Source organism: Hippoglossus stenolepis, chromosome 6 (genome assembly GCF_022539355.2).
Source record: "Hippoglossus stenolepis isolate QCI-W04-F060 chromosome 6, HSTE1.2, whole genome shotgun sequence".
Classification (NCBI taxonomy): Eukaryota; Metazoa; Chordata; class Actinopteri; order Pleuronectiformes; family Pleuronectidae; genus Hippoglossus; species Hippoglossus stenolepis.
In genome coordinates, this window is record NC_061488.1 from 8,176,255 (window position 1) to 8,202,746 (window position 26,492).

Here is a 26,492-nt window from a genome sequence, read left to right on the forward strand (position 1 = left end):
TGTTATTTGCACAAGAAAAAGACATTTACAGACGTCATCTTGCATTTTGGGTAATTGTGATGGACAATTTTTTTGTATTTTCTTTCATGTCCAGCAGGGCAACTTATAAACAGAAAGAATTAATCAGTATTATTAAAAAATGTTATAAAAAAACATCATTCAGAGGCCTTAGAAACGTGCCTGCTTTATCTATATAAAATCTTAAAATGGGCCACTAAATTTATCTGAAGAAGAAAGTTTGCAAATATTTCTAAAGCAAAAGACGAGAGAATGTTTGTCTCTCTTACTTGAAAAAAATTGTGAAAAGAAAATGAGTGAAATGGATTATCCATTATCAAAACATTTGCCAAGTAATTTTCTCTTGATCCACTGAGCAATGAATCAGCTAATTGTTGCAGCTCTAGTGCAAAATATCAATTTATCTCCTCCCTCAGTGAATGTGCCCTTGATCGTCGACGAGCAAACCCAATCTGCAGCCAGACGTCTCACTGGATCAGACAGATGGTCCCATATCACACCCACACTTAGCTTTCTTCATTCGCTCCCTGTCACTCACAGAACTCAGTTAAAAATTCTCACTCTTACATATCCATTTACTTCACCATCAGGTCCCTTCATATCTATGAAATGGAAATAAAAAAACAACTGACTTGATTACTTCAACTGGAACTGACAATCACAGACAGCAGAATGTCCTGTTTCACATCGACACTGCTGCCAGCTGAATAAGCTGTCAGTCCTGATACACAGACACAGATCACAGATGTACGACTGCTAGAGGTCCCAACAACACATCAAGTTCCATCCACTCTCCAAACCGGCACTTTGTTCCCGTGAACCTGCAGCTTCTGTTTTCCCCGTCCTCCTTGGATCTTATCCAGCTTGAACCTGATAAGAAGCTGCGTGTGTTTGTCTGCATATGTTCACAGTGGAGTGTTTGTATGTGTCTGTACAATATGTAGGAACTACAGCGGTGGTGGAAACGTCTGTGCACAAACAGTGGGAAGTAATATTTTTTCTTCAGCTAAGCTGCTCTGCAGGGGGTCCCGTCTCCTCTCATGAGACTTCAGCCCATTTCAAACACATCAGAGGGAAAGACACACACACATAAACACACACACACGCACATGCACACATTTACTGCAGTACTGGAAACTGCACACCACAAGATGGCAGTACATGACCTCCTCTAAATGAGCAAACTGCTCCTTGATGTGATCAATTCCATTAGTGATAATGGAAAGGCATTTCCCTCAGGAGGTTCTTGTTTGGCCACATTTGACGGACCGAGTGAGGAAAAGCCTTTAAACAGAAGTCTCAGGAACGAACCTGAACATGGACGTGTTTATGTTCTTCATCACGACGAACCACAGATGAAAAACAACCCCCCCCCCGTGACCTACAATTATTTCAGCTTCAGTTTTCAGATTTTAAAAACAGCTATTTCAGATTTTTGTTCCACAATAACATTTTCCTAAGCGCTCCATTTAGTGTCAGCAGCTGGAAAAACTGAGCGGCCCTGTGTTGGTGACCTCCACACTCTTACTCTGGCGATGAGGAGGTGGCGGGAGGGATGGGGGGGGGGTTACTTTCCCTGCTGTTTTTCCATGTAACAACGCAGCACAGCCTCTCTGTGTGTCTCTGGCAGAGGACGCCGCGCTGTGCAAAAGGCTCCTTCTGTCACCGATTTGGCCCCGAGCCTGAGCACATCAGAGGCAGAAGACAGACGAGCCCCTTCATCGCAGGCCAAACAAAGAGCCGTCTCTCTGCCTCTCACTGTGAAGTACAGACAGAGACGTTTCGTGACCCCTCGGGCCTCCGCTGATGCTCGTCGCTGCCATCACGCAAGTTCAGACTCCTCGATAAGCTGATGTCAGTAATACTGATACTGGGTCCCTATAGCACCCCTCAAACACACACACACACACACACACGTCTCGCTGTAGTTGTGAGGACACTTATTGATGTAACGCATTCCCTAGCCCCTTACCCTAACCTTAACCATCACAACCAAATGCCTGACCCTAACCCAAACCTAATTCTAACCCAAACCCTACAACCAAGTCTTAACCCTCAAACAGCCCATTGAAATTTTGAGGACCAGCCAAAATGTCCTCACAATGATGGTATTAGTGAGGACACTCATTGACATAATACATTCCCTAAACCCTTACCATAAATGCCTAACCCTAACCTAATTCTAACCCTAAAACAAGCCATTGAAAAAGTGAGAAGTCAAAATATCCTTACTTTCCAAAAATGTCCTCACTCCGTAGTGTCTTTGGGTCAAATGGTCCTCACAAAGAACAAGTACAGACACACACACACACACACACACTAAAGGTTAATTGACAGGACTGATTGAATATTTAGGATTATGCTTCATGAGATAACGCACACTGAGATCCTTGTTCTTATACTAGTCCTGGATTCTTCACAAACCTGACAGGAGGATACCGTCTGTGTATAAGTACTATTAAAAGTAAAGTACTCATTCTGTGGGGATGAACTGTTCCTGTGACTGATATGAGATTTAAGAGTTTCATGTTGTAACTTGTCAATGTGGAGTTCTGTTTACTTTACAGAGTTCAGTAGTGTAGAACTACTGATTCAGGCAGTACTTTGTGCTCTAAACATAGACTGTATGGATGACATGACCGCTCCCAAAAAGTGAGGCCAAAGTGTCCTAATCGCCCCCTGGTGGCTGACTGCAGTATAAGTTACAAACCCCCACCTCTTCCATGTTAGCAAACGGGACATGGAAGAGGTCAGAGAACTGAAGAAGTTCACGTCAAATAGAGTTTTCTCTTTTTTTTCATGTTAGGTATCACACTGATGTTTGTTCAAGTGTTCAAGATTCTCATAAAGTTGGGTTCAATTAGTTAGTTATAAAAACGGGCTGAAGCATCATGATTGACGGGACCTGGATGCTGCGGCTCCACCCCCCCAAATGTCCAAATACCTTCATATCTGAATAGTGCGACGAATTTGGACACGCGTTGTCCAGTCTATGGCTTTGGGAAATTATCGCTATTTCCTTCATACAGTATAGAGAGGTAGAAAAAAAATGAATGTCTCAAGTCAAAGGCCGAAGCAATATATGGTGATTTAGCATTTAAATGTCATGAAGGTGCAATGCAACACATCCACAGGTCTGGTTGTCTCATGTATGTGCTCATTGTGGCCCATGAATAAAGATCTAATCCCTCATCTGCACGTTCTGCTCCTCAGGCTCAGTAGATTACATCCTCCATACACGAGTGGATCATACAGTCAGCAGCAGCGTGTTGATATTAAATCATATACACAGGCAAATCCCTCTTGCCGAGTACTGGAGCTGGAAAAGCAGCTGAGAACAAGCGATCATGCTCCTCCAATTTGTATTTCCTGGGGAAACAGCGCTCCTCACCTCATCCCCGCGAGCCCTCCCTCTGCCCGATGCGAGCGGCGATACAGAGCTATGGAATTGCAAATGCCTCCCGTCAGACTGGGAGACAGATCTTTTGCCTGGTATTACTGTGGCGTGGAGCTGATGGACGGATAAGCTATGTGTGAAAGAGTTGCAGAGTGTCGCTAATCCCTCACTACATCTAATAACCAGTGGATGTGGCAACTAGTAATAGAGTGAGAGTGAAGCAGTATCTGAGGAAAGAGAAAATAAAGGACATGTTTTCACTGAGCTGAAGGTACTATATCACCTACAGGCTCAAAATTAAACTGTTACCCATGACACTGTGTTGAAAGGTAACACCTGTGCACACCTGGGTGTCTTATCATTACCGCTGAGGGGTTCGTCACAGGCACGACGCACTAGTTTAACCTTGAAAACACAAACTCTTCCCTCTGGAGCACAAACTCACGTTTTCTTTTAATGAAGCTGCTTTCTCATGCGTGCAGATTCCAGACTGACACAAGTAGTTTATTTTAAATCAGCTGTAAAAAAGAAAAACTAAAGAAATCAATTTGTGCATTGGATACAAACACGACCACATCACAGATCATGTCGAGGCCAATTACACTTCGCTGGCTGATCTGTGATTCGGGGGCTTAAGGTTGCAGATGCTGGTTGACGTGTGTGTGAGTGCGTTAAAGGATTTTAAAGGACATCGTGGTTATTAAGACTGAGTCAAGGTAATCGTCTGCTTCCACTCTGAGTCACAGCTCTCACCTTCGAATAAACTGAAGAGAGAATTATCTGAAGAAAACAATGAGCTGAGCAACGTCTTCACTATCAGACTGAACAGGGTCACATGATCAGAATTAATCATCTGATCAGTTGTTTTTAGGCATTCACTTTTTTTACTATCTTCTTTACACAGATATGGTTTACTCTGGTTTATTAGTGTCCTATGGTTATTATATATTGGTAATTATTTATATTTTAAATTAGTCGACATTTTCAAATAATCAACTGGGCTTTTAACTGCAGAATGTCAAAATTAAAATTAAAATGCACGTCAACAGTGTGAAGCTTAATATTCGATGTTATTAAACAAGAGAAAAGCAGCAAATGATCAAATTTGACCAGATGGAACCAATTTGATTTAAATCGTTTTTAATGATTGTAACGATTGTAAAGATTCAACAATCGTCCGAATTAATGGAAATTAATTTTCTGTTTATTTTATATTTGAAGTGTTTTTGGATAAACCCTTTTCAGTCATTACGATTAAACATTTCTTATCAAAACATTTAACTGAGGTTTACAAATGAACGTTGAATTACCTTGAGGTTATATTGTATGTATGGAGACAAACACACAACATATGTTTGTAATCATACATTTTGCGGTGGGAATACAACTGTGTTAATAAAATATAAGTTGTAGTGTATTTTTTTTTTTACAACATCAGTTTTAATCTCCGTCCTTCAATCGCACAGGGAGTCAGAATACATGTGAAACGCAGCCAATAGAAACTGAACGCAGGCCAGTCTTTACTGTATTGTTTCATGAGCCTTTAAACTGTTAATGTGTTCTGTTACAACACACACACACACACACACACACACACACACACACACACACACACACACACACACACACACACACACACACACACACACACACACACACACACACACACACAAAATCGGTACAAAGTGCCTCATATTCTCCTCCATTACTTAAGAGTCATAGCAACTTGTGATAAGCTCCCTGGCCTGTAAACGGCCTCCAGAATCAGATCTGCCAGTTTCCAGTGATGCGGCTTCATAGCGCAGCGAGGAGCCTGTAATTAACTCTTAGAGAATGTGATGACGAAACAGAAGCTGCGAGCTTCAAAGACGAGCCAGAGCTTTCCCAGGAGTTCAAACACGTTATGGAAGTGGGCCCTCTGTTTCACGGGCCCAGTAAATCACTGTGCACTTCACATTTTCCCATCTGTTGGAATCAAACGTCTACAATACCAACAGCAGTAAATAAAAAGCGCCAATAAAGAAAGAATTCATACAACCGGCTGAGTTCTATAGGAGGCGGAAGGCACTTTCATTGTGGCTTTTATTTTTTTCAACAAACAAACTCTTCCACACAACAGCCTCCTCTTCATCAACCGTTTGCTGCCACATATGATAAACTCTGACGGTTTCAAAGAGCCCTTCATCAAACGACCTCAGACACTGTAGTAGTGTGGAGTAGAGACCGGACGAATCAGCAAATATGTGCATTTCACAAACACATCCGTATCTAAGTTGTTTGTCGATATGAAAACTTTTTTCTTTCTCAATTCTAAATACATTTTTTTGCGTCTTCGGGGTTTTCTTTTCTAAATTCAATAGATACAAATAAAATCTGGATCTATTGAATTTAAAGGTGGTTAAACTGTAATCAAAGTGTATCAAGCCTCACATTTATTTTTCATAGGGGTATGTAAACAAAATCTAAGTAATCATTGCCAATTTTTAGATTATCAGCCGATATATCTATCATTATTTCCCCCCCCCTAACATCGGTATCGGCATCAGCCCCCAAAAAAATCTGTCAGGTATGACTGTCAAGGCCGTGCAGAGGGGGAATGCTGCAGAGGAAAACACATAACCGCCACGATGCAGGGCCAAGAGCCCACATATGGTTACACTTCTCCGTTTCTGCTGCACGTGTCACTCGTCCACCGTCTCCACAGCTGCAGCTCGATCGCACCCCAGTGAGCTGCTTCCCCCCACCTCCATCACATAACACGCAGGGTGTTTGTAGGAGGCAGGCTGGGGATCTGTGATCCTGAGGACCCCGGCCATTCCCATGAATCAATAGGCTCTGCAGTGGGAGCCTAGTGGGGGGATTATTAGAGGGCCTGGAGATGATCACAGGTTCTGCTCTGAAAAAAAGTCATTCGCAATAATGAAGATCATAAAGCATGTGAATTATTTATACGTGAAATGGAGCTCCTGCTTTAGATCCGTTCTAATGGTCACATGCCACATCGGAACGCTTTACGACCTCTGGATAATACCGCAGGGGCTGGGTTTACGTGCAATCTCAGGGGGGTTGACACTTCTCTGTGACCGCCAAGCTTTACCTTTACTTCCCTACAGCCCTCGCCTGCTTCTGGTAATCAAGTCAGATGAGAAGAAAGAGATAAACAAAGAAAAGGTGAATGAAAATCTTGTTTATTTTACCAGGAAAAGTCTTGTTTAGATTAATATTTCTTTCGGAGGTGTCCTGACATGCAGCGGCTCGATTAACAGAGAATACAGAGCAGCAGATGATTTCATGGTGGGGATGAAGAAAGAGGAATTCTGGTGAAAGAAGAAAAAGACTAAAAAGAGAGGGGAAAAGAGCGAGAGAGCATGTTGGGCATTTAAAAACACGCATTCAGCCTTGAACTGGGTTTAATGAGAGCAGAGAGGACTTAACTCCGGACACGACTCAACTAGAAGGCAGCTGCCGGCAATGAATACAGTACTGCACAGGAAAAAACTCCATTCATTTAAAAACATGCTCTTTGTTCATGTTGCTTTTACTGAGGAGCTGCCACTGATTGTCTGACTCTATTGAATATTAGGTCATTTAAAAGACTAAAAGCAAAACAGCCTTTCTTTTCAAGTTGCACTTTCTGATTCCTTGCTCCTCGGCAAACCTCACAGAGCAATCTCACAAAATAAGCTGCAGTGGTGCATCCCTGCTGGCCCGAGTCTGACTCTGCTCCACGCAAACAGCCCCCCTGCTCTCACCTCTCACTGCTGCTGCTGCAGTCACGTGAAGGCAGCGAGAGCGGGAGGAGAGCTGACCCTAAAGAGCCAGAGGACACTGCTACAGTAATAACACCCCGCAAAACCAGGGGTATATTTCACAGAGGGTTTCCTTTCATATTGGATAGAAGAGACAAAGAACTTTCACAAACTTTTTTAATGTCGATGTGCAGTAGGGGAGGGAATTAAGGCCTAGAAGAAGAGAGTTGGGCAGCTTTAAAGCTCCGTATATATATCACAGCTAAACCCAACCGGGACCTCTGCAACCTGGATTTGTGAAATTCATCCTGGCCCATTTTCTCAATTTTATCATTTATCTATAATGCATCAAGTGCACTTATTAGAAAGTATAGCTCCTCCAAGTCCCAACAGCCCCTTTAAATTCAAACGAGCCTTATAGCTAAGGCCAAATTATGTTACTCAGCTACACATTGGTGGTTGTTACATATTTCTACCTCTATAGTTACCAAACAGCGTCTGAAAAACACCCTATGAGCCCACATTGACCTCCTACCTCCTAAATATGTACTTTCCATCAAGATTCGCACACAAAAATCTCTGAGAAATCAACAACAATTTTTTAAAGAAAGTGAAAAACTACAACCCTGGATCCGCCCCTGAGTTCTTTCTTGATCTGTGCCACAATCTTCCAAGTTTCATGGTGATCTGTTCAGTAGATTTGGCTAAATAACGAATAAACACAGATGAAAACGGGTAGGAATAAACTGACTCTTCAGATTTCAGTCTGTCCAATCTGCTGGTTTTGTGTTTTATTTCTTTCTATATTAAATGTTGTTGTATTCTGGACAACAATGGAATGTTTTTTAACTACTCTTATGACATTTTATACACAAAACAATAACAGATTATGCAAGAAAAAGTTCTGCAGACCTGGCAGACCTAAAGACATAAAGTACAGGAGGAAGCTGCAGATGTGCATAAACACACTCAGCTGCATCCATACATATAAAACTCATGTGGTGTATAATGGTATCCCATCTCTCTTACTGGGTAGTAAAACATTCTGGCAGGAGTTTCTTCTGGATTTACGACGCTACCTCAGCTGACCACTCGCTTTACTCTCCTCAATGTGTTCGTAGTTTAGTTACATGAGAACGTAGAGATTTGAGGTTGGGTGCAAAACTGATCAAGGAAAATGATGAGGAAGTGCAGGCTTTGTTTCCATCTTCTCGTCAACGTAACTGACTGTTTATCCCAACAACAGCACGTTCAAACCAGCGACGTGTGATTCTCCAGTTCAGGGTTCTGGGTACAAGCTTCACTGAACTTTGAATAAAGAGGCGAACGGCTCTTTGTGCGGTAGCGGCGGTGCAGCTTCAGGGTTCTCACCACGGCTCAATTACTGCAGGTCACTTTAACAGTTTCAGAAAGAAAACTGCAACCAGCATCCCCACAGGCAAAGCAATAGGCTTATACCTGAAAAAACATGATATATTTTACCTTGCACAGTTTGCTACTAACTTGTGTACCTTCTAAGGTTTTTCATCGGACTTGAACTGCTTGAATTTCAATAAAAACTGGGTAAATTGGGGTTTTCTCAAAAGGTTTGACCAGAGTGATAAAATATAAGAAACAGTTTGATTCTGATTCTGCTCACTCTACTTCAGTCTGTGGCTGAGGTAGAGTTAAGTGAAATGCAGACTTCTATTTAGACCGTGTGGCAGATAAAAAAAGCCATTTAAAATGATTTTACTTTAACCGGCAGTTTTGGTACCTAATGGAAACTATAACAGCATCCGATTTATAATTGACCTCTCAGAGTAATTCACCTCCTTTTATTTGATCAATTCACTTCTCACCGTTTGTCTCTTTTATGCTCCACATTAGATTTTTGCTGATTTTCTCCTGCCACCTCTTCTCTGACTGTGAGAGCAGTGCAGGCGAGTGAAAAATGAAAAGACTTTAAACACCTTGAGTGACACGCTCGTCGATATGATGCAGGTTCTGAGCCAGTATTTACTGGAAGCGTTTCACTGTCCAAGGTGCTGAAGCTGGCATTTCGCCCCTAATTTATTTGCCCATTCTGGACCAGCGTTAGAATAACAGTGTTAAGAAATAAATGCAATTAACTGGAATATTTTGTCAACATATATTTGTCAATCCACAGAAAAGTCCTCAGAAGCTATTCTGATAATTGGTTAATTAACTTTTGATTAATTAAAGAAAAATCTGAACCAGTGTTCTACCAAATGCATCATTAGTTGTTTATTGATTCAAATATGCACATTCAGCCATGGGGGGAAAAAAGCTAATTGTTTACTTCGACTAAAGTCTAAGCTGCTACTCAGCCTGTGAAGCAGAGTATCTGATGCTTCTTCTGCATACGACTGTTTTAAGTGTAAGAAACAGACGGTTCAGAGTAGAACAAGAGAAGAGCAGAGGAGGAAAGAGAGGTTACAATAAATATACAACTGAAGCAAGTGTTCAAGTCGATCCCTGAGGTCTGTATCTGCTATTACAGTCTAGCATCTGCTCTGCTTGCTTTAAATGTGATTGGCTGTCCCCTGAAATCCCCCCCCCCCCAACTCCGGCACGAAGCACGTTGAGCGAGCCAACGCTGCCTCAACAACAAAGTTACCCCATTTACTCCTAATTCCTGCTTTAGCACAGTTTCTAAAGTCTGCAGGTATTTCTGGAACTTTTAGACAATGACAGCCTCCAACCTGCATCTGAAAATAGCACAGGCTTAAAATAACTGGGCTGCAACAACTATATGCAAGTCATGTTTTTACTCTCGCCAGCAGACATTTCTCCTGAATGATGCAGTAATGGTTTTATTTCAAATTTTCCAACACGCTCTAAAACGAGCACATACTGCAGGGCACAGCGAAGCACCACACAAATGGCATAATAATTAATATTTCACTTCCTCGCTTGCTGTTGGTGCCACACACACAAAAAACAGCCGTATAGATCAATCACCCGCCGACAGTCTAACACAGCCACGCTGCTTCAGTCGAGACTAATGACAAAGCATTGTTTTCTAGTGACTCAGCGATCTACAGTACACACAACTGCTACATCCTGGGTTCAAATCTGGCCCGCGACCTTTGCTCGTCACGTCAAGTGAACTTCCTGTCCACTGCAGGAAACCAGTCAAACATGAAGGAAAAGCTTCAAACTTCATGACAACTGTTCCGCTTTGAGTTAGAGAGCGAGGCAGAGCAAAAAGATTCAATCAGTCCCGTCACTTCACATTCCTAGTGTGTGTGTGTGTGTGTGTGTGTGTGTGTGTGTGTGTGTGTGTGTGTGTGTGTGTGTGTGTGTGTGTGTGTGTGTGTGTGTGTGTGTGTGTGTGTACACAGTCCCGTTATGGGGGCATGTCTTCATTATGAGGACAAAAAGCAAGTCCCCATAATGTAAATCATAACATTTTAAGGTGAAGTAATGTGATAAAGTTAGATTAAGAGTAAGTCTCCAGGAAATCAATGTAAATCAATCTAATGTCCTCTGAGGGCATTGAAATACAACTGTGTGTGTATACGTGTGTGTGTGTGTGTGTGTGTGTGTGTGTGTGTGTGTGCGTTTTTCACAAACCCACTCACATACATTTTCATCCCCTCAAAATGACCAGAAAGGTAGAACAAGGACACAGTTGCAGAATAAAATATCAAGAGAAATGAACCCTTCTAATTGAATGATTACACCTCGGGAGCATAAAACGAGCATCTGACACAAATCTGCAGAGTCAAAATGATCAGATATCTGATGAGGGCACGTTCCCTGGCGCTGTCATCATTAGGTAATTAGCCGATAGCAACAGTGTGCCTGTGTGAGGCGGGTTAGACTAAACAGAGACAAACAATGCTGCTGAGCTGGAGAGGAAAACAATCAACCTCTGATCACACCCATCATCTTGTTTACAGTCACGATTCATTTCACGCGTTAGCTCACAACTGTGCTAGAAAATTACACACGGGGCGACAATCACACAGAGACGAATAAAGACGGTTAGAACGAGTGAGGTATTAATCAGCGAGAAATAAAAAAAATCCTCATTTCTGCAACGAAGCCAATGTCTTAAAACCAACCCACAGATGTTCCCACGCATCCAGAACTTCTGAGTGCTGCTCTTTAAAAATAGAACGTTACCACTACGCACTGGGATTTATTTTTGGGCTGCACATGAGCTAAAAGTGGGCTGTGGATTAGGCTCGCGTGGCTTTTTGATGATGAAGCACACAGCGCTAGGAGGCATCTTTGAAAGTCTCTGCAGCCTTTTGAAGCCCCCTAAGTCTGTCCCAGCGATGCCACTGTGATGCTCAGCTCTCCTCGTTTGTTGAGGGGGGGCCGTCCCGAGCTCAGCACGAGCCAACGGGTGAGCGGCAGTGACGGCTCACATTCGCAGGGATCATACTTCATTAAGGATTAAGCTTAATGATCTGCTCTTGCTGTGCATTTGGCCGCTGGGGTGCGATGTGCACGACGGGAAAACAACAAGGCGGCACCGAAACTGCTGTGTCACAAAAACATGGGGACTAAAGAGCAGCAGCAGAGACTCAGACCATTAGGACGCAGCAAAAGTTTGCAAGTGGTTACGAGTGTTACGTCTGCCACACAGAGGCTAATTAGCAGAGAGCTGATGTGAGCTGTGAGGAGACGAGATCAAAACAAGGAGAACACTCGCTGCCATAGCACTGGAAATGTATCATGGGGAAAAAAACTAAACCTTAAGGATGTAACCATAAAAATAACATGTTACTGTACCCAAAGGAAGCAGATTTCCACTTGTGGCAGGGCACGGCTCTTCTGCAGCCCGCGGACGCCGACCTCCCGGGAGTCTCTGTGGCTTGGACAGGTAGGGAGGCGTGTCTCCTGCAGAAGGACAAGAGGACACACAACTCAGACAGTAGATAGAAGGTCAGACACTAAAGGAGCCTGTGTGTCTGCTCTGGACGCAGACACATCCATTTTCCCCTGAGAGGGTTTGTGACTTCAGGGTTTTTACCACTGTCAACTTCATTTTTCACAATTTTATATCCACACTGTTTATTATGTACACTTGAATTCCGAGTTGTAAGTTTTGCTTACACAGGCGTCTATACAAGAACAAATATTTACATTGAATTAAATGGCACAGCACAACACACAATATCATGTGTAATGGACATTCCTGGCCTGGATGTGTGAAAACCTGACCTCTACCCAGTCTCCATACCATGAAACCTCCATTTCAGACAGGAAACCAAACACCAGGGCTGCTGTTCTTCCAAACAAGCTGCTTCTAACCTGACAAAATAGATGTGACGGACACTGCAGATTATTAAAACTGAACGGGCCAAAGGGCATCAACATGCAAAGACTCCCAGAACCTGTGCTCAACTAAAGCAGAGCCTCCTCTTCCCCTCAGAGGTGTTTTACATCCAAGGTTAAGCTTGTAAACGTGTAAAATATACTAATTAAACTATAGAGACCATCTTGCAGTGGGATCAAACCAGCGGCAATGCCCACCAACATGCCGATATTACAACCCATAGTTGTTACAACATTATTTCACAAGTACCTAGTAATCATTAGTCGATCATCACATAAGTACTCAAGACTCAGCTCGGACCACATCCAGCTTCATTCAGATTTCACCTGTAAGGTTTTGTGACGGACAGAAAGACTGAAACACTTTGCTAAAGTCCTCTGAACCAGCTCTGTGTGTGTCTCCAGGATCATGTCTGATACACACAGAGTGAAACTAAACAAACAACACTGTCTGGTAAAGATCGGATCAGTGTTTGTGTGGTTTGAATGACATTGGTTTCAATACTGTTCAGTGGAACCTGACGTCCGAACAGTTCCTCTAATCACTGTTTAGAGATTTCCCATCTCCTTCCATTGAAGAGCACTTCAGCAGAGACATTTCTCCTCTGTTGTTTGTTAAGGTTTTCACTGAGCCGTGCCACCTTTGGGTTGCTCGTTCCCCCCCCCCGACAGGCCAGGGGACATTTCTCAGCTTGTCAATTTAAACTTCAACACTGACAACCTACAGATCTCTGAGGGCGAGGGGTCTTCATCACAAACCTGCAGCTGCAGAGGCTCCGATACAGAGCAGCATCACGCTTATATGATCCTACAGGAAAAGTCTTTATATTGCGTATATTCCATAAGACTTCATTTCCACCTTTGAATAACAGCAAAGTATTTACAACAATTTTGTCCTTTATTCATTGACACAACTGCTGCTCAGTGTCTGTATAAAACTAAAATCCAGCACCAAGGCTGATGTGTGTAATATCAGTGTCTCATTGTGTCATGGCTGCTGCTATTTGCTGTTGTTTTGACATAATGAATTATTCATAAATTAAATTAAACGCAAATGTCTCTCAGTGCAATGACATACGCACAGTTCATTAATAAAAAGGCAGGGAGAGATGTTCTACAACGATTTCATTCGTCGTCTCGGCTTCCTTCTCAAAACTCCCTTCCCACAAACGCTGCGTTTTGCTTAATTCCTGTGGAGCAGAGGTGTTTTCTGAACGAAGCCGGTTTAAGACCCACAATCCAGCTCGCTCATGAGAGGGACTCGAAAAGACGGCGAGGTGAGATTTGGTCCGACCCTATCGAAGTCAAGCATCGCTCTCCATAGCAACAGGAGACAGTGAAGGAAACGGGAAAGGATAATAGGTTCGTGCGATCCCCGTGGAGGGCTCGGGCTGAGGGTGAGAGACGGCACCAGACAGGTCCTGAAACACAGCACCTGTCACCTCTCGTCCCCGCAGACAAATACCAGTTCACCTGCCCCAGACGCATGCTATCTCTGCACCGGAGGATCGGCCGGCTCTTTTTTAGGGTTAGATTTATGTTTGAGTTAAGCACAGTCCACACAATGAGGCTTTTTAAAGAGTTGTCCCGCCTGCAGGTAGAAAACTGCAGCTCCGAAGCGATTCCAGCAAACACCCCATCTGTTAGAAGACGACGTTTTAAGTGCAGTCTCTTTGTTTTTCCGTTCAAAAGCAAGTAGTTATTCCCGTAGTGCGGCATTATGCTTTATAAATGATCCCACAATCATTTTGCAGTAAATACAATGACTAGTTGGCCTGAAATTGATTTTTAAATTGATTTGAAACACTTTGCTTATTAGCGTTCTTTAGAGACACTCTTCAAGGAGGTTTTTAACCTCCACAACAGCAAAGCTTTGTTCTCCTCCCCGTCATCTCCACAATAATGGGGAGGCTTTATAATCCCTGCCTCTCTGTTTCCCCAACTCTCTGTGGATTAGTGAGAGGAAATAAAAAGCTGCAGACCCTGTGTGCCGAACCTCTGCAGAACCCAGTCAGTCGCTGTGCACGCTGCAGCCCTTTGACAAGCTACTCCGGCCTTTGTACGTGTCGGACCAAACGCGCTCAATAAAAGAATATGCACGGCTCAGATAAACCACCTCAGACCACCGGAATTTTCAATTAGCCTCTCCAACCTCAGACACTGCAACGAAAACAACTGCCATCCATCACAAAACAATACAAGCCAACAGGTGTAAACACCAAGAGCACAGACAGAGTCTCAGAAAAGACAAGAGCGCTGTCATTCTTCTGGTGTCAGACCGCTCCTCGCCACGTGCCGCTCTGGTCTTTATGCTCCACGAACATCTCATCATCAGACGCTCACTGAGGAACAATCCAATCACAGCAGGTCAACGAGGCCGCCGATCTCACCCGGGTTATAATCACACCTGAATGAAGCCATCCATTCTGATTACAGAGAAGCAAACCAATTAAACACCGCCATGTTGTTAAGCCTCTGTCATTAGCGTGTGTATATGAGAATAATTCCCCCCCATCGCCGGCAGACAGGGCCCATCTCTCACACACACACACACACACACACACACACACACACACACACACACACACACACACACACACACACACACACACACACACACACACACACACACACACACACACACACACACACACACACACACACTTTTATCAAACCAGTGCAAAGCAACCCTTCGGGAGCGGGGCTTATTTATTTATAGCGCCTGCGCCAAGTTCAGTTGCTTTTTCCATTATTAATGATAATGAAACCTACCAAGCCATGTAACACACAAAGTTTTAAAACATCCAGGCTGGGTTGTGTCATGGTGTGACACATTAACAGGGGTGAGAGATGTAAGGGGCCGTAAGTCTGCCGCGTGTCGCTGTCAGCAGAATGCTGCGCTGGCAGTTGTAGTGGTTTTCTACGGCTTTCAGCTCCGATACCAACGGGAACTTGGGAACGCCAAGATAAACCATGAGACTGATTTGCAGGGAATTCACAGTTAACAGTCAGAGCATCTTCCAACTGGCTGCTCCTTCACTTTAAAAGACCTGCTACAACCAATACTACTCACATTATGCTGATATTTAAAATCATAAATATTTTAATTTGACAGCTGAATTCATCAGGTTTGAATTCCCCTCTCTGGAATTTCAGTGCCCAGGATTTCCTCTCACTAATCTGGCATTAGAACGGCCTCTGGGGTTAAATCATTTAAGACACTAGTGTTGATAAAACCTCTGACGTTATCGGCCCTGGTCTTGGTCTGGAGGAAATTTAGAAAATTGATTTCCCATTTACTACAGGGACATAAAAGTTATCTTGCACAGTTTGTGATGAAAACATTTGTCTGATGCCTAATCCAGAGGAGAGATCTCTCTGAGCGGGCGTGTGAGGGCAGCAGGGCAACGTGAGGCACAAACACACACACACAGGTTTGTGCAGATTCCTTGTTGAGACTTTGCATTGACTGTCATTCATTGTGTACAGTCTAACGAAACCCTTATCCCTAATCTTAACCTGGACCAATTCCACCTCACCGTAACCTGACCATAATTCACATCGTACCTTTAACATTCTGCATCATTGGAGAAGTTGGTCCCCATGAGGTCTACTTTTTAAATCTCTCAAAAGACTCATTTTTATAGGAGTGTTTTCCTCTTTTGTCTTTTTTGTTCACTTTATGTTTTATTTGATCTTGTTTTTACACTTTTCTCCTCTGTAACATTTTTCATGCTCTATTGCTGTGTGATCCTCAAATAGCTTTTAATCGTTTATCGCATTTGCCGTAAATTTTTCATTTCCAACTTGTAAAGCACCTCGTTACTGTGCTTTGAAAGGTGCTACATAAGTACATTTTATTATTATTATTACTATTATATTTATTATTATTGATGGTCCTGACAAGATCTGTGTTTACGCGGGAATAGGTACTAAAGAGGCAGCAAAAACAAGTACACACACAAACACACAAAAGAAACATCCGTCTTCCATTCAGGTATAATTGCTTAATTTCCGTTGAATTGCCTGAACTGAACTCCAATTAGAGCAACTCCTATTTTAATTGACAAATTTTTTCTTATATATTAACATTTCTACGACCTATGAAATCTGACCCGAGTATCCACTTCTATTTACTTCGGTGTTGTACTGGGAGTAGAATTTATTAAAGTATATAGGACAATATGGTTCTTAGTGTATTTCTTCAATATAAGGGCCTGTTTTTTGCAGCATGTTGTTAATGAATGCAGTTTTGTTGTGGAGCCACTTTGCTGATCTGCAATGAGACGTCAGAAGAGGAGCTCTCTCTGCTGTTGCTGTACCTGCTCTTGTTGTGGGGGGAGCATCTGTTAGAGAGATGACCAGTGAGAGCTACTGGTCCATCCCCAGCTGACACAGCCAGGTTCAGTCAAAACAAAGCGTATCGTATGAATAATAATTCTGCAAACTGAAAAGTTAATGAGGAGGCAAGTTTTTTAATTAAAATGATAACTCCCAAACAAGCCTGCTTTATTCTCACCTTTAATTAAATGTATTAAATTAGCTTTAAAATCCATCATTGTAAATGTAATTTTAACTGATTTCTGATACTTTTACTTCTAATGTAAAGTATTTTTGGACTGGGTTTATTTACCACTCTATATATTTCCCATTGTGCTGGGTGACTCATGAGGTAGAGTGGGTCGTCCACTAAAACGAACATTTTTGGTTTGATCCCCAACCTCTCCAGTCCACATTTTGAAGTGTCCTTGGACAAGATATAGAATAACACAATGATGATTGACAGAATCCTATAGAAGCGCTGTGTGAATATGTGTGTGTGTGTGTGAATGGATAAAGGTGACTTGTAATTAAAGCTCTCTGATTGGTCATTTAGACTAAAAAAGGAATTAAATAGGTAACATTGTATATAAATCCATTTACAGATGCAGTCCATTTCAATGACTGACTGAGTGACAGAGTTACACTATTGGTTGGCTGGCCAAGTATTGGACCTTTCTGATTGGCTCTTGCTCCTTTAAACAGTTACTGTCGCAGGAACGTGCACATCTAAAGCTGTATTGTGGTGAGTTGACGCCATCAGCAGCAAAGGGCGGTAGGATTTCATAACTCAGCTTTGACCAAGATGCTGTCTTTTCATCCTCAGCTTTGAAATTTGGTCTGGATTCATTTGTTGATCTGGCAAGTAATTTATTATTAAACTTATTATAATCATTTATTCCCTTTTTGGGGTCCAAATCCTTTAAAAAAAAACATGTACATCAAAGTTTCATGTGCAGCCTTTCTAACTTGAGGTTTGTCAGACATTGTGCAGCTCAAAATTATCACCAGCTGCACCTGGCGTCAGATGATCTGCTCTCGTCTGATGTCCTGAAGCTTTTCACCGGTTTGCAGGATCAGTGCCATCATGTCTGTCAGCAGTTCCCTTCAAAAGGGTCCCAGCTTTTGCATCCAACACATGAATGAAGCTGCCAACAGGTCACGTGATTCACAGTGTGCTGGTGGAGATGTGCACGTGAAGACTGAACCTCAGCTCAAACAGTAGCACGGTAACAGTCTTGGCAACCCGCTTCAATCTAGGGAGTGCAGCCAAATTCAGAACCAAGGGCGGCCTGCAGGGGGCGGCTGCCATTTGGGAGGTTTCCGACTACATCAAAACAAGGATTTGGTGAGAGGAGTTTGTTGTTGGATTCCAACATCTGCAGCAGCAAAAGACAGGGCGGAGAAAAGTGGAAACAATATCCTTATCATAAGAAGATTAGCAACTCTAGCTTTAATGAAAAAATCATTGATGATTATGGCGAAAATGTCACAGAAATCATTTCAACCATTAACCGAATACAGTCACGTCATGATGCCTCAACAGCGTCAAACTTCCTCTGTGGAGAAAGGTCTGGAAAACACTCCAATAAATACTTTTGTCAGAGTTTAGTCATCAACACCGGGAGCTGCACAGTCTGATTGGATGCAGGGAAACTGATTGTGCAAGTCTTATGTTGAATATTTAAAAATGGTATTTCAGAAAATCCCTGTATTGTCCAAAAAGCAATTTCACCCAAGGCAAAGTTTTGTAACTAGAATCGCACTCTGACTTTTAAATCTTCAAATAACACTCACTGCAGGATTCGGATGTTTTTAGTGAGATTAATATTTGCCAGCTATATGACTAAAAACACTATAACAGGTATTTTTATAGTACAAATTAAATTTTGATATAATCTATTTTATGTGCCCCGATTCCTTTTTTTCTGGCACACTACTGTTGGTGGGGAGGCTGCTGAGTGGCAGACAAACACACACACACACACACACACACACACACACACACACACACACACACACACACACACACACACACACACACACACACACACACACACACACACACACAGGCTGTAGGGTCATTTACCGAACTCTGTACTTTTAAGGGTATCGACCGAATTTCGGTACCTGTGAGCGCATCTGGTTGAGAGAGTATGTATACATGAGTGAGAACGAAAGAGAGGGTATACCTTAGATAAAGAGAGAGCAAGACCAGGTGACCCCCCCCCCCCGGAACTTGATCAAGCCAAGATCATTTCTGATCCGTGCACACAGTCAGGACAACGGTGTGTCGAACGCGATCTCAAGCGTCGTTACACGTTCTGAAAATTGCTAAATTTGTTGAGCAAGATGCAAAGCTGGCCAAGGCAACAAGCATGAAATATATCTCAGAGCTGTTGCGTGTACCGCATTTGATAGCCTGAGAAGCTAAGTCCCTTGCTGCAGATAACGTTAGCAGCTCGCCTGCAGCCATAACCGAAGAAGTTGAACATGCCAGGGACGAAGAAACTTTACGTGAGGCATCGACAACTTCATCGACACCTTGAGGTGATTAGTTAGCTTGTTGGATAAGTTGTTGTCGGAGAAAACGGGTTGTGACCCTCTGGATTTGCTTCAAATTTGTAATGGGACATTTAGAGCAGAAGAGAAAGCACAGACGTTGGAGCGTAAGTAACGCACAGACATGGCCTGGAAAACTTTCTCTAAAACGCGGGACAGGCTTTGCTACACTCTCTTCAACTTGTCTAGACACTTCCACACAATGCTACAGAGGCGGAGGAAGACGGCGTCTGGATCCCACGGCGAGGCGTCCCTAAAGAGAGGAGCCGCAGATAAGGAGTGTGTTTACCACTGAGATGCGACTGGGTATTCTCTCAACGCCAGCGATATTTCTTTGCTCAGCAATGACGGATCCGCTTTACAGTTTTAAACCAGCCCGCATTTTAAATCTGTCAGTAGATAACACCCCTGCAAATCTCCGGCCTCTGAAGTTCAACAAGCTAACAACAGTGGAATGTGACCTTGGACCCCACTTGACATTAAACCTACTCGCTTCTTCCACAATGTAATAACCACAAACACCACGAACAGGCTCCACATCGGGCCTCAATGCTTCAGATGGAGAGAAAAGGTCGCTCTGAATATTACCATGATCCTCTGTTATGCAGCTTTACACGTTCAAAGGCTTACATAACGTTATGTCTTCACCAAAGCCTTTTCTCAAGCAATATGAGTTTCCCTGCCTGCACAAATGATCGAGGATTTAGGAGTGTTTCCAGAGAGGATATTCACATGTGCATGTGTACAAGATAAAGAGCATTATCAGAGCTGCACGTACCTGACCATTCTGGAGTCGCATTCGGACCTGGAGGGACAGAAAAAAGTGGATCAATGACATTGTTGAGCAGATAGGACACTGCAGTGTGGCAATAAAAGCAGTTTAAGACAGACACAAACAATGACATAAAACACCTCAGTGACCGACCTCCCTTCATTCAACACTACATCACTGCAGCCAAATTTAGCTGTTTGGTACTAAAAGGTGCGACCCTACGATGTGGATCAAACAACTCTCCTGAAAAAAAGGGCTGCACTTTAATTTCCTGCAACAGCTTGAATGTGACATTCAGAAGACTATCCATTGATATTCCACTGAGGGAGTCGAGGATGCCTCCTCTGCCACTGCGGGGCTGATCAGGACTATACTGCATCTTGTTCCTTAAAAGGTACAAATAGGTTTTCTTCATTTGGAATTGGTCGTTTTGAGGTTATAGTTAACGGCAGAAATATTGTAATACTACGATACTACTACCTCTGCCAACAATCCCCTTATGAAACCACATTTAAATTCACCAGATCCACATTTTTATGCACACTCTTAAATATCAGTTACCTAAATGGATATCCATGAATTACTCTCTGAGAAATAAAGGATAAATGTTGAATCTATATCGCAAGGTTAAAGAAATCCACAAACAGGGGTGAAAACACAACCTCCTTGGCAAAGATATAAAGATAAATTACTGTGCGCAATACATAACTACTATACTAACCCCTAACCCATGGCACAGAAGGAAAACAATAAGTGTAAATAATAAAGTTAATGATGACTGCAGTTAACTGCCTCAATTTCAGGGTCCCGGAGCTGCAAGATGAGAGGTGCTACCACAGGCACACTGGATTCTGAAAGTCTACAAGTTCCATTGACTTTCCTCTCGGACCATTTTAGATGAACTAAGACACACAAGGAACTCTCCCAGATCAATCCTCAGTACAAAAGATAGTGAAAATGGGTTTGTAAATAGTTGGTTTTTCAATAATAAGTCAAATGGTCCAAGTTTTAAAACCATAAAGTTCAACTACAACGAGACACGAAGCAGCCATCACAAGCCTTGAAATTCTGTTCAATTCACTGCAAATGGGAGGAGGAAGCTCCAGATGTTGTTTTTTAAGGAGGTTGCCTATTGTTTGTTTGTCTGTCTGTCTGTCTGTCTGTCTGTCTGTCTGTAGTTTTGTGAGCAGGACTAGTCAAAAACTACTGAGCCAATTTCCATGAAAATGTGTGAAATGGAATCCAGTATTATTTCCCCCCCTACTCTCATAATAAAATGGCCAATCAGCCGTGGCGGAGGTTTGCACTCTCCAAGCACCCGTCTGGTTTCTTAGCTGCAATGATGGAGCATTTTGTATTTCTCACCACTCAAATTCACATCTCTGCCTGGCTTCTTCTCCATAGCAACGGGGAGACAAGGCTCATGGGTATATACTGTATATGTGTGTGTGTATGGGCCATGCCATGACAAAATAACAGACAAACAGAATTACTGAGAAACAAAAGATAAGAACAACAGACATGTAACTGTAGAATCGCTACGTGGGACACTCCTGCGTTTATGTTCCGTATCTTGATGTCTGATCCGGTGGCACCTCCCATTATTAGCAGACCTGTGTTTTATTTAATAAGTAAAAATGTCTGCTGTGGAAAAAGGGCCTGTTACTTTGCACTGGTGCTACAAAGTCTTGATTTAACAGTGCAATGTGTTTTACTTGTGAATATTTCAGGGACATATTTTACTTTTTAAACAGGAGACCTTATGCAACGCAAGTAAAACAACATCAAGTGCGATGCCTCCTTGTCTCTTTGTATGTATTCATGTGGTTTGCTGTTAAACACTGTGTGCTCTCCGTTGCTGTCATGGAGTTTCACCAGGCCTCTCAGAGGCGGTCTGCAGTAAATGGCTTTCCGACAGCAGGGGAGGAACTCTTTGCGCCGCAGAAATAAAATGTAGCCTGCTCTGTGAACCACAGCACTAAGGAGCAGTGAAGTGACGGCATAGCTGCATCTGGGCAAATTTATGATCCCCCTTGTCGCCGCTTTTCACTTTTTACATGAAGGAAACAATGAGGTATTCATGGGGGGAAGACAACACAGTGACTGACTATACCATTAGGTGCCTTAGCTGCAAAGGTTCCTCTCAGAGTGGGTGTAGTGCTCAGTTTTTCTTTTTTTGTCAAGTTGGCTCGAGGAAATAATGATCCTCTCTGCTGTGTAATGTTTTCGCCAATTCTCTGAGGGCTGCAGGGTGATTTTTCCCTCCTCTCTGTTCGCTGTTAGTTACTTTACTTGTTTATTATTTATTATCTACGATTTACTTGTTTTCAACTCTGTCTTCCTTGCACACGTCTCTTCCCTAAATCTCTTGTCGATTGTCAGCAAAGACGCACAAGCATCCGTTACTTTTTCTACACGAGCCTGATCCCACTGGTGTTTTTCATGAGGGGCAAACCCCATTCTGACTGTGGAATTTGGCGGAGGTGAAAACTAGAGCCGGGTCAATATAATGCAGTGGTAGGATGAGATGCACAGATCCAATGGCAATTACTGAGGCTATTGATTGCTGTGTATACAATGCATCACCGGTAAAAAAAAGATCAGAGCAGAGCCATATTTTTTACAAATCTCTTCATCACTGAAATGTCCGTGGTTTGATCGGCTTCCCACCCATAGAGACCAAACATCCTCAGAGCCGAACGTGGAGGAGGAAGACGCGGCGGTCAGAACCCTGGACAGCTCCTCTGTTCTGCAGAGAGGAAACTGCAAACTGCATCAAGAAATGATTCACTATGTGGGTCAGGCCTGGATTATTTTTTAACGCATTCTTCTGAGTGTCACACCTGCACAGACGACAGTAAGACGGTCTGCTACATCAGTGAGAGGCGTCATTCGTCACAAACTTCACCACTTTACTCCCCCCCCATTTCTGAGCCACTCGCCTGTTAAGTTAAAGCTGCAGGTGACAGATCCACACTTTACTTTTACATGTCTTCTTTTCTTTTTTAACAAAATTTGTAACCGCAGCAGTTCTGCAAATTGCATGAGTCTCAAACAGAGTCAATAGACCCCCAAGGAGACTTATTGGGTTTCAAGTAAACTGCTACACATTTAGTATAACTTCAGAACATATAGGTTCAGCCAGAGTGAAGCAGCTCTGTCAGAAAATATGACTGTATGAGATTATATGTGAGGAACATTAATGAAGTATTAATTAACACCGCTTGCAGTCTAGACAAAGCCTGCTTGTCTGCTCATGAGATTACATTTTATTGCCTCATCCAAGCAGAATCTATCATCGTTATGTTGATGGATACGCGTGGTCGGGAGTTAGAATGCAAGTCGAACAGCTCATTTCTAGCACTGTGCAGAAACTCTGGCTACTGAGGCTCATTCAGGTGCATTTCCAAAGCCTTGTAAATAATGCATGAAGCGCCAAATCCCATTGGCGGTATCATTCCACAGGAAGCCTTCCACAAGTGTTTCTGCCACGGTGGCCGACAGAAGAGAGAAGCCAAATCTCTGAAGAAAAAATTTTAAAAAAGATTTCAAACCAGCTGCTTCCTTAAATCAGATCTTATATGTCTGTCTTTACTGTCAAATCAATGTTTTCCATCTGCTCTTTAACTAATTGTATGTGTATACATGTCTGTGTGTGTGTGTGTGTGTGTGTGTGTGTGTGTGTGATCCTGTACACTTGTGTCCTTTTTTTCCCTGTTGCAACAAGGACAGTCTGTTTCCTGTTGTGAGAGAGGAAGCAGATAGAGGGCACACCCAGTGCAAAAAGAAGAAAAATGCTGACTCAGCGATATCAATCCGCCTTTCTGCAGGAGTAAGTGCAACTGGACACGACTGCAGAACCAGACTCTGCACATTTAATCATAGCTCGCCGTCTTGCTTCAAATCAACTGGAACATCATAAACTGCGGCCCACAAAGCCGCAGTGATTGACACATCAACATCCTCAAGCCCCTTCATCCCTGTTCTGCTGTGTGTGTGTGTGTGTGTGTGTGTGTGTGTGTGTGTGTGTGTGTGTGTGTGTGTGTGTGTGTGTGTGTGTGTGTGTGTAGCCTATTTTTTTAGTCTTAACAATTTCTGTAATACCAAAAACACTTCCATGTATCATGTATTTCAGTCTCTCTCCCTCCCTCTGGACAGACCCGCTCCAATGTAATTATAAACCCATTATTTGTTTTTCGCTGTTAAATATTGAAGCAACAAGAGAAATGGCTCCGAGCACTTCACCACATTATCACCCAGTAATATTCGGGCTTCATTGCTCTTTTGGCAATCAGAAAAAAAGCTGAGTACTCAGGGAATAAAGGAAACACAAGTGTGGCTCTTTCCTTGTCAAAACTCAGGAGAAAATCAGGGGTAATCAAAGTCTGGCTGAGGTGTGTCAGAAGATTTTTCAAACGTCTGTGTGTGCGTGTGTGTACTGGAGATTATATTGCACACAAAACAAGGCTATAGTGCATGTTGGGTTTTCCTTTCTCGAAATATCTTTTAACATCTTTCAAATTCAAAACTAGAATCTGGATTTTTATTTGGATCTGCACCAAATTGCACACAAACAGAAATATAAGTCTCCAAAACATCAAGTGCACAGACATTCCTGGATACACCCTCTGAACTGGATCCCAACCAAAAACTGAATGAGTTGTTTCCTGACCCATACGGCATCCATCCAGCAGGTTTACTGGTAATCTGTGCCCCATCTCACCATGTCAAAGTTTCCTCATTAATGATCTAGACTGAGGCGGCTCGCCATAGGCTGTTTAATATTCTTATTTGTCCTGCTATAACTTCATAATGAACCCCCAAAACAACCTGACACTTCTCATATTAACATAAGAGATGTCTAATACTTGGTGTTTTCGTCCATAGAGCTGTGGAGCACTATCGTCCATAAAGTTGTTACTGTCCACGCAGACAGTCAGACCTGATTTTAAGCTGCAGCTGTGCTCATCCCTGCGAGTGAGATCAATGCAGTTCTCTCTTTCATACGAGATCTGGTCTTTCACTCTTCAGTCAGTGAACCTGTCACTCAGAATCTGTTGCTGTACGAGATGTTCAACCCCGCTATTACCACCGATTGAATGGAACAACGGTTTTGTGTTTTCTCTGTCCAGTATCACTCAGCGTCAGAATGTGGGACACACAACCCTAACTTCCTCTTTCACTATAAAATGCCCCTATGACCTTTACAGAGGCCTTACATGAACTGCTGGGACCAGAGTTATTTCCCCCCAACGGTTATTGGGTTTACTGAATATACTGTATCATGTGGCAGCAACCGTGACAGCCATGAAACGCTTGGAGCTTTGGCAAAGAAAACCCTTCCAGCTGTGATGAGAAAAAATAAATCACATCTGAAAGTAACACGGAATTTACATAACTTTCCACTGAAGAAATAGAAAAACACACAGCGTTTCTTGCAATTTTTGTGGCTCTTTTGCGTCCACGCGCAGCGATGTCACCAAATGATGGATGACTTGAACCTGCCGTCTGCTGTAACAGCTCACTCACGCTGACAGCTTCCTCGGAGGAACACTGAGAAGCTCGACTTCTCGCACAGCATTTCATTTTTATTTTCATTGTTTTGTAACAGCAGTTCTCCCGTCACAATAAAGCTGCTTCTCAACCTGACGTGGATTGTTTTTTCTTCTTCTCCCTTGTCATGCACGCGTGCCCACTTTTATGTCTTTTCCCCCTCGATTCAAGGTTTTCTTTCTCAGTCCAGTGCGTAAATGAAGCACATTCATCATTTGTGAGACTCCTTCTCAGTGCGCCACATACTCCGGGTGTCCATATCACTGAGACCTAACTTATCTGTATTAATCAGCAACTAATTACAGGCAGAAATGTGTCCGGCTAAGCAGATCTAATGAGTCGGTGCAGTCCTCTGTAGTGGTTTGCTTCTTGCAGCGCTCTCAAATTATGTATCTCCAAGGAGTTACTGGTGCATGACCCCCACTGGCTGTCTGCCCCTGCATACAGGGAGGGTGGCACACCTTCACAAACACACAAATACACATCTACACACACTCAACCTGCTTCATCCATTTTCATCTCTCATAACCTACAAATCTAACTTTTCCCAATAAGTCAATAAAGAAAATATATTTTTGTTATTTAGACAAGTGCACCAGCAGGGGAAGCGCAGCTTTTAGAATTGATAGACAGACTCTGTTAAGCATCAGTATTGTTATCAAGTTGGGAGCGGTGCCTTTATTGAGGAGCATTTGGAGGCTGTTTCATCCATCGTGAGGTTTCACATCCCAGGGAGGAAACCTGACATCTAAAGCTGGAGTTTGGACTGAAATCTGCAATAATACTTCAAAGCCCCACTGGTCATAAAACCCACTAACGCCAGCTA

General features: G+C 42.8%; 1 protein-coding gene across 2 annotated transcripts in view; it reads right to left on the reverse strand.

The window, feature by feature from the left end:
• The window catches only part of LOC118110536 (IQ motif and SEC7 domain-containing protein 1), a 94,002-nt gene that overhangs the window by 56,586 nt on the left and 10,924 nt on the right, over nt 1-26,492 (reverse strand). For both annotated transcript variants that reach the window (XM_035158367.2, XM_035158374.2), the window contains exons 2-3: nt 20,120-20,146; nt 11,914-12,021 (exon numbers count right to left, since the gene is read on the reverse strand). In XM_035158367.2, the coding sequence (XP_035014258.1) occupies nt 11,914-12,021; nt 20,120-20,146 (135 nt within the window). The remainder of the gene's footprint in view (nt 1-11,913; nt 12,022-20,119; nt 20,147-26,492) is intronic.